Source organism: Cricetulus griseus, chromosome 6 (genome assembly GCF_003668045.3).
Source record: "Cricetulus griseus strain 17A/GY chromosome 6, alternate assembly CriGri-PICRH-1.0, whole genome shotgun sequence".
Classification (NCBI taxonomy): domain Eukaryota; kingdom Metazoa; phylum Chordata; class Mammalia; order Rodentia; family Cricetidae; genus Cricetulus; species Cricetulus griseus.
Window position 1 is genome coordinate 12253018 of NC_048599.1, and position 8975 is coordinate 12261992.

An 8975-nucleotide genomic window follows, 5' to 3' on the forward strand; every position below is an offset into this window, starting at 1 on the left:
ACAAGAAAAAAAAACTCCAAAGCATATGAAGCACCTAGGATTCATCAATAGTCAATGAAAGGGACATTTGAATGCACTGAGCTGTCTCTTGGCACACACTAGACATTCACCGCTCCACATTCTGGATAAAAGCTAATGGAGACCCAAGGACTCCCAGCACTTTAGAGGAGATGCCACCAGAGGCAGTGGAGTCTGGGTGCACTTAGTCAAGAGTATACACACCCTGGGACATACTGTTCCAAAGCCTCGGTAAGCATGTTTACAAAGTCACTGCATCAGGGCTGGGGGTGAGGCTCAGTTGACAGAGCACTGGCCTAGAATGCACTGAGCACTGGGCTCATCTCTGGTGCTGTGTCAATCAGGTGTGGTGGTGCACGCCTGGAAGCTCAGCACTCAGGAGGTGAAGGCAGGAGGATCAGAAATCCAAACTCATCTTGGCTATGTAACCGAGTTCAAGGCCAACCTGGTCTGTGAGTAGGTGTGAGAGGGTGCTCTTATGAGTCCATGGAGCATAGGACTACAAGTGACTTTGAGGGAGTCGACAGTGAAGAAGGGACACACATTGGGAGGACCGGCGGAGTCAAAGTGAGTAGATCTCCGGAAGATAAGAACATTAGAGTCACAGCATGGAGTGTATGGGTAAGCTGAAGCAAGCCTGATGGCACAGACAGATAAATCTGTAATCCCAAACCACTCACGAGGATAAGACAGACCATCGTGAGTTCAAATCCAGACTGGGGTACATATTGAAATATTTTCTGGGGGGAAAAAGGCAAAACAAAAGAAATATGAACAAAAAAGTATGAGTTGAGGCATACACACAAAACACCATTTTTTCACGGTCTCACACCGAAAAAAACAACAACATAAGCTCCACAAAACAGGTAGCAAGTGCTGCCTATGAAGTGGGGTGCAGCCTCAGGGGAAGAGGGAGGGTTAGGAGTGAAGAAGTGAGGGGGCCTGGGGTGAGTACTCGCCTCACAAGTACCGGGACCTGAGTTCAATCTCCAGCACCCATGCAAACGAACGAACAAACAGGTATTGACGTGTATGTTTACAATCCCAAGGCTGGGGCAGCAAAGACAGGCCAGCCTAGTCTATTTGGTGAGTTCCCAGACAATGAGAGAAGCCACCTCTTAACAAACGAATAAAAATAAAAATGGTGGATGGCACTCACGGAAGATACCCAAGGTTGACCTCTGGCCTCCAAACGCACACACACTCTCACATGTGCACACGCATACACACACACCTATGTGCACACACACCTGTGCTATTCTAGAGAAACAGAACCAATAGGATGCACATTTTATATATTAAAATAGAAAACATTTTATATATCAAGTATGTTAAAGAATGTATTTAATCAGCTTACTCTGAAATAGTCCCAACACCATGAAGCTGAGAATCTGGTAGTTTCTTGGTCCTTGATGTGCCTCAAGCAGTACCAAGCTGGCACTGAAAATGTAAATATTCCCGGAGCCTTGATGGCCCTTAGTCCGGGATAGAAGCCTGAAGTCACTGGTCCAATACCAGTGAGGACTTATCATCAGCAACAGCAGCAGCAGTAATCAGCTCTGCAGCAAGAGGCAAGGCCAAGCCAACCAAAGTCGAGCGATCTTCCTTCTTCCACGCCCTTTAATCTGGGCTCTTTACCAGTAGGTGCTGCCCACATTTGGGGAGGTGCCCCCAATTAAGAAAATTAAGACAATTCCTCAAGTGAGGCTTCCTGCTCAGGTAATTTTAATTTGTAGCACACACAGATACACACACACACACACACACACACACACACACACACACACAGCACAGCAAGGAAGGAAAGCAAGTCTTGTATTTTCTATGCTGATTTTGTTGTGTCCAGGGAGGCTTGTGGCTAGTCCTCATTTGCCCTTGCCCTCTAACCAGGATACACTACCTGGAACTCCTCTTACCTCCCCATTGCTGACTCCTTTCTTACCTGTGGAGTCTTCTTCCACCTCTGAGAGGCCCTCCCTGACCCCCCTTCAAAAAAACAGCTCTCAGAACAGCCCACCCCTCCCTATCACACTCATGATTTCCTGTTTGCACTCATGATTAGCTGAAACCCTCTCATTAAAAAAAAAAAAGTGTTTATTTGCTTGTCTTGCTTCAACGGTGGGCAGGCTGAGAAGAGGGAGGGGACTGAACCAGATCTATCAGGCCAGAGCAAGGAAAAGCCCTGGGAAGGCTTTACTCCAGTGACAACCACATTGAGTTCAGGGAATGGAAGATTCATTCTGACAGCCGTGGCTATCATCGTGACCTGTGGGAGGCTCAGGAGGGATGGGGGAGCTCAGAGCAGAGGTCACAGGGATAGAAGGCAGTGGCAGCTTGGGCTGCGTCATGGTGCTGGAACTGACGAGAGTAGATGGGTTTTTACAAACAGTTCTGCGTGATGCAATGGGAATGAAGCCCAGAGTGGAGAGGAGAAGGGCCTGATCTCAGAGCACCAAGTCTCATTAAGTTTCCCCCTCGGGGCAAGGCTCTCTTCTGCATCTCCGCCACCTTAATACCATGCAACAGATATATGTATGTGAGAAAGCAAACCAGCAAAGACCGGTCAGGGCCCAAGGGTGGCCGACTGGAGGAAAGCCTGGCCCCTTCTGCATGCAAGCCTTCCCACCCCACAGTCACTCCGAGACGGGCTGATACAGTCTGCCCGCCCCCCTGCACAGAGTGAGGCAGGGGCAGCGGATCCCTTGGTTGAGCCTGACACTTAGCTCTCCAGAAGCAGCTGTCCAGGCTAGCATGAATGGGTGAGTGACTGAACAGGCCATGCAAGCTCTGAGTCTTCACTGCGCCTCACCTGGCCTCAGCAGCAGCCACCCACCTGCCCACTCGTTCTGCATGTTTGTTTGCTGATAGGTGTACTGTCCACCTTCCTCTAGGACCTAGAACTTGATTTTAGAATCTGGAATGGAATCGAAGCCGGAGCTATTTAAAATCGCCACCTGCCTTCTCCAGCTCTCCCATCCTCCCAGCATCCAGCCTGTCTGACATAGTCCCCTACTTCTGTTTACAGTCGCTCTCCCGGCAGTCGCGCGGCCCAGAGGCTTGTTGTCTTCGCGGCTGTAGCTACGCGCAGAGCCTGCATGCAGTAGGCACTCAGCCTCGTGGTGGCGGAGACGCAGACGGCCCTCCCGGGCGGGCCCCGCGGCCTGGGCCAGGGCCGGGCCGGGCCGGGCACGGAGGGGTTAAGCCGCGCGCGCTTCCGACCCGCAGGTGGCGCCGTCCCGCCTCGGTGCCACTCGCCGCGCTCCGAAGTGCGGGACAGAATCGCGGCGAGCGCGGAGCCGAAGCTCAGCCCGACTTGTTGATCTCGCGCAGGCAGCCGCGGGCCGCCGCCAAGCCGAGCCGGAGCCCGAGGTGGAGCGGAGGCGCCGCGGATCGCCGGCCGCGCGCAGTCCCCGCGCCCGCAGAGCGCCCCGCCCGCCCCCGCAGCCCCGGTGCCGCCCGCCTGCCGCCCGCCCGCCCGCCCGGCCCGGCCGGCCGGGTAGGCCCAGCCCGGCCCCGGGACCGCCGCTGCCGCGGGCGGGGGCGCGGCCGCCGGCGAGATGCGCGCGGCGCGGCCCCGGGAGGCGGCCGCCCTGGGGGTGAGTGCGGCGGGGGGCGGCGCGGGCCCCCCGCGGGGCGGGGCGGGCGGGCTCCCGGCGTGCCGTGGGCCGCGGAAACCCCCCGAAATCACCGGTGCGTGGCGGGAGGAGGGCATGCTCCGAAAGGCCAGAAGATTCCGCTGGTTTCCCCGCCTCCCACCTCCCCCACCCCTTCCCTCCCGAGCCCGGGCAAAGGCGCAGAACCCGGAGTTATAAAAAGCCATCGCCGGAGGAGCGAGGAGGAGGAGGAGGAGGAGGAGGAGGAGGAGGAGGGAGCGGGAGGAGGGGGGAGGAGAGGAAGGAGGGGGAGGGGGCGGGAGGGGAGCCTCAAGCGGGCGGATCCGGAGGACTCCGCGCCCCTCCTGCGCTAGGGTGGGGGGCGCACAGCGAGGTGTAGACCCCGCTGGCTTGGTTCCCTCGACCCTCACCTGGTCTCGGGAGTGACCTCAGGTCCTGGTGTCGCGAGGAGTGGGGTCGCCCCAGGACAGGGTGGCCTGGTGACCTCCGACAGGTGGGCATCTGGCAGCCTCCACAATCCCCACTCGACCCAAAATCCTTTAAGATTTAGGAAAAGCAAGCCCCATGCCGTCGCTCTGCTCCCACCCCAGATCCTGACTGTCTTGAGGTGGGAGGAGATGAGAACTCACTAAAAAGAGAAAGAAAGAAAAGTTCTCCCTGCCTCCCGGTTGCGGAGCCAGGTTGGGCATTCCATCCCGAGACCCGCAGAGCAGGGAGTTTCAGCACTCGACGGGGCGGACAGCGCCCCGGGCGGCCGGATTGCGCCAGGGCGGGGGTGGGGCTTGCTGGGCGCCTCCTGGGGGCCTCTCCGGCCGGCCGGGCGGGACACCCCTCCCTCCCTCCCTCCCTCCGTCCCTCCGTCCCTCCGTCCGCCGTCCGCCCCGGGTGGGGCTGACTTCAGCACTGGCGGGAGGGACAGCGGCCGTCAGTCCCCCCCAGCCCCACCCCCAGTCCCCTTTGAGCCGCTTAAGCCTCGGGAAGGTCAAGGCCGGCGGGGACCCTGGGGGAGGAACCTCGCCGCGCGCGCGGTTCGCTGACCGTGTCCGCTTTCGCTTTCTGCCTCGCAGCCGTCGGGATGGAGGTGAGACGGCAGCGGTGACGCCCGCCCTCGCGCACCTCTGCACCGCAGCGGCGGCCCGCAGCGCTCCCCGCCCCCCGCCCCCGCGGCAGCGGGCCTTGCCGTCGAGTGACAGCGGCCTGGGGGGGCAGGGGGGGCGGGGGCGGCCGGACCAGCGATGCCGGCGGGCATGACGAAGCATGGCTCGCGCTCCACCAGCTCGCTGCCACCGGAGCCCATGGAGATCGTGCGCAGCAAGGCTTGCTCACGCAGGGTGCGCCTCAACGTCGGGGGCCTGGCGCACGAGGTGCTGTGGCGCACTCTGGACCGCCTGCCCCGCACGCGGCTGGGCAAGCTTCGGGACTGCAACACGCATGACTCTCTGCTCCAGGTGTGCGACGACTACAGCCTTGAGGACAACGAGTACTTCTTTGACCGCCACCCGGGCGCCTTTACCTCGATTCTCAATTTCTACCGCACGGGCCGGCTGCACATGATGGAGGAGATGTGCGCGCTGAGCTTCAGCCAGGAGCTGGACTACTGGGGCATCGATGAGATCTACCTGGAGTCCTGCTGTCAGGCCCGCTACCACCAGAAGAAGGAGCAGATGAACGAGGAGCTGAAGCGTGAGGCCGAGACGCTGCGGGAGCGTGAGGGCGAGGAGTTCGACAACACGTGTTGCGCCGAGAAGAGGAAGAAACTCTGGGACCTTCTGGAGAAGCCCAACTCATCGGTGGCCGCCAAGGTGAGTTTGGGGTCTGCTCCCCCCATGGAGGCCTTCGCTGCGGCTCCAGACTCCTCATGATGAGTTCTCCAAGGACCACCATTCTTGCACCCTTCCCGTGTGTCATAAGACCCTCCCCTCTTTGGATGATTCGCTGCTGTGTGCCCCCACTTTGTTGCGGGGGCATGGTGTTTAGGACTCTAAAATGCTACAGCCGCGATGAGAGCAGAGGTGTGCTTTGCTGGGTAGAGTCTGGTGTCCTGCCCTCCAGGCCCTAAGTCCAGGCCGGAGTTGCTAGCCCTGCAGTTGTGGTATCTAGCCCCGTATTGTTACCCCACTTTGCCACCAAGGAAGGGGATAAATGCAACCTACAGGCACGTTTGGTGGAGGCTGAGGTGTGCACGGGTATTATAAGAGATGACAAAAGACAGGGAAGCCTAGTGGCAAGGACTGGCCTGCCCAAACCTTTGCTAAGGGACTGTGGGTGAGGGCCCGGCTGGCTCTTGTTTATGTACTTGCAGTGTGGTGCAGTTTCAATTGGCTGTTGGAGGAGGATGTGAATTTCCAAATGAAAGTAGAAAAGAAGCCTAGAGAAAGAGGCAGGAATGATGCAATCACACAGGGTGGGCTGTTGTGGCCTTGGGGGCCAGGAGGGCCTTGGGGTGAGGACCGGAGCAGGTGTAATTCCTCTGAGTCAGGCTGGCACCAGGGAGTGTCTGAAGGGTGAGGGCTGTCTCACGTGGCCTGCATGTTGGGTGCCAGGAGTAAATGACAGCGCAGTGTGTTCAGGCTGCATGGGAGGTTGGGAAGGGGCCCAGAAAAAGAGATGTGTGGGAATCCAGAGAGATCAAGTTCGGAAAGAGAGAAGAATGTCTCTGGGAGCAGAGACCAGGAGAGAGGACTAGAGGCGAATGACTGTTCAGACAGCCACAGTTTAGTAGTAGGGCCTGGCTCTTGGCCAGCCTGGCCTCTCAGTGTGGAGTCTTGGTGGCTCAGCTGGCCCCTCACTGGTTCCTTCTTGGAGGGGACTCTGGGGTTATTTCCAGAGAATTGACTTGCTCAAGAAGACTGCAGTAGACACAGGAAGGGCTGTCTAGTGGGATGGTATGAAGAACCCACATTCATTTTCTCTTGCCTCTGGGCTCTGAGGACGTAGAAGCCCCTGGGCTTGGTCCTCCTCCTGGCAGACTCTGACCATAATCCGTCCCCAGTTTCCGTGTCCAGAAAGCCACCCTCTAAGATGAGAGGTGCTCACCCTTAGCCGGCTTAGGATCAACAGACTTATTTTGCTATTTCTAGGCCTGACATAGGTTCCCCCACTGCTCAGCCCATTGAGTCCCAGGCAGGCCCCTCCTTCCTCACCTGCCCGTCCTTAAGACACTAGATCCAGGGGCAGGAAGTGGGGATTTGCCCTCCCCAAGAAGAAGCAGGCAAAGGACTGTGTTTGAGTTGGCATCTGGCTGCAGGGCACAGGCAGTGTGTGGGAATGAGCAGTCTCTCCTCCTTCTCCACTTAATCGGCTCACCCGGACAGCATCGTGACCTCGCTGTGATCCCAGGCTGGGCTGTTAGCTCACACTCTGGCAGTTTCTGCAGCCAGAGTTGAGATGGGAAGGCTCGCTGACTGCCTGTATAGAAACTTGACAGCCACTAAACAAATACCTAACAAATGCAAAGCTCGAAGAGGTGAAGTAATTTGCCTAAGGTCACAAAGTGCACCTCTAGAAGTGGCCACTCAAGTTTGGAACACCCTGGTTTTTTGTGGTGACTGGGGGCCACAGATGCCTTCCTAAGCTCCTTCTCTCAATTTGCTTCCCACAGCCTTTCCCCAGCAGCCCAAGGTGCAAGTCAGATTACATTATTCACCTGTTTGAAACCCACAGAGGTTTCTGTCTCATGCAGCATGAAATCCACATGCCACCATGCGTCCGAGGTCTAGACTGGTCCTCAGAGCTCTTTAGGCTCATCTTTCCTGTTCTCTTCTGGCTCATGTGGCCCTAGTCCCACAGGCTTCCTTACTGTTCCCAAAGAGACTGTGGTTTGTTCTACAGTCCTGGTTCTACCCCAGGACCTTTGCACTTACTTTCTGGCTGCTGACAATTGCTTTCCCCAGATCATTTCATAAGCCCCTTCTCTCCATGTCCCCGTTTGCTACTGTCCCAACCCAACTGTTTCCCACACTCTGTTACCTCATGCAGTATCATTCCTGCATGAGCTTTAAACACTATTTGAAATCATATTTGGTCCACATGTTTCTGTTCTACACCCACAAGGATGTATCATACACACTGCTGTGTTGCCAGCATGCATCATGGTACCTGGTTCAGAGAGCTCCGAATAACTCTATGTAGGATGGAGGGGTTTGTGGGGTATAGATGGATGTTGCAATGGATGGACAGATGGATGGATGGATGGATGGATGGATGGGTGGATGGGTGGATAATGGATAGATGTACAGATTGATGGATTGGTGGATGGATGGATGAGAAGATGGATGAGTAGACAATAGATGGTTAGGCCGATGGATGGATGGATTGGTGATGGGTTAATGGTTGCTGGATGGATGGTGTGTGCGTGGGTGGGCAGATGATGGTGGGTGTTGGTGGATGAATTTATGGATTGGTGGGGTGTATAGATTGGAGAGTGGATACATGGATGGGTCAATTGGTGGATGGATGGGTGGGTATACCAAGCAAGCAATCAGGCACTGACACCTCAGGGTCCAGCCACCAGTCAGCCACTTCTTTCTCACAACCCTCCTGTGGCTCAACTTCCTAAATCTCTGCTCTGTCACCTGCACCTGGCCCACACTATCTGACAAGCTCCAAAGCCAAGCCTGTCAGCACAATGAGGCTTGAGGTGGGGGTGGGATCCTCAGAGAACACACAGGCTGGAGGCCAAGTTTGGGATCATTTCAAGGTGCCTGTGAGGTGCAGAAACGGCCACCTCTCACATAGTATGGAGAAAGGACTGACCACAGTTGTAGGATCAGCCAGCTTCTCCCTACTCCCTGGCCTGAGGCCGTTTTTTCACCTCTCCCTTTCCCTGCCTCCCATCTGTAAAATGAAGATTGAAGGCCACTTTGCAGTGAAGTTGTGTTTGTGGCAGCTTAGTGCTCAGGGTGCTGTCGGTATCAATGCTGAGTCGCTGTGTCCTTTCTCTGGGCAGGGAGGGCCGAAATCACTTTCCTCCTGATAGCATCCTGGGGAGACTGAGCCGATGTGCTGAATAATTGATGGGCTGTTCTGCCAAGTGAGGGGCAAACCAACGCTGGGGCCCCGGATGCTCCCTCAGGGAGCGGAGAGCAAAACCCATTAGGCTGTTTGGGAGGTGGGGTCAGCTCTGTCAGGGAGCTGGCACTGGCATGGCCTCCTCTGAGGTTCTGCTCTCTGGGAGTACTCTCAGGCTTCTCTCAGTGTTGTGAGGAGAGCTAATGTGTGAGGCCAGAGTCTGCAGATTAAAGCTCCAAGACAGCTTCCAAACTGCCGGAGTGTTTATTGTGCTGGGCACAGATCAGTGGTCTCTGTAGCTGGTGTGATCCAGAAATTCCTTCTGCAGCCTTC

At 56.6% G+C, this 8975-nt stretch overlaps 1 protein-coding gene across 1 annotated transcript in view; it reads left to right on the forward strand.

The window, feature by feature from the left end:
• Positions 1 to 4755: 4755 nt before the first annotated feature.
• The window catches only part of Kcnb1 (potassium voltage-gated channel subfamily B member 1), a 90298-nt gene continuing 86078 nt past the window's right edge, over positions 4756 to 8975 (forward strand). The window contains exon 1 of the mRNA XM_027423363.2: positions 4756 to 5434. Coding sequence (XP_027279164.1) covers positions 4868 to 5434 — 567 coding nt within the window. The 5' untranslated portion in view covers positions 4756 to 4867. The remainder of the gene's footprint in view (positions 5435 to 8975) is intronic.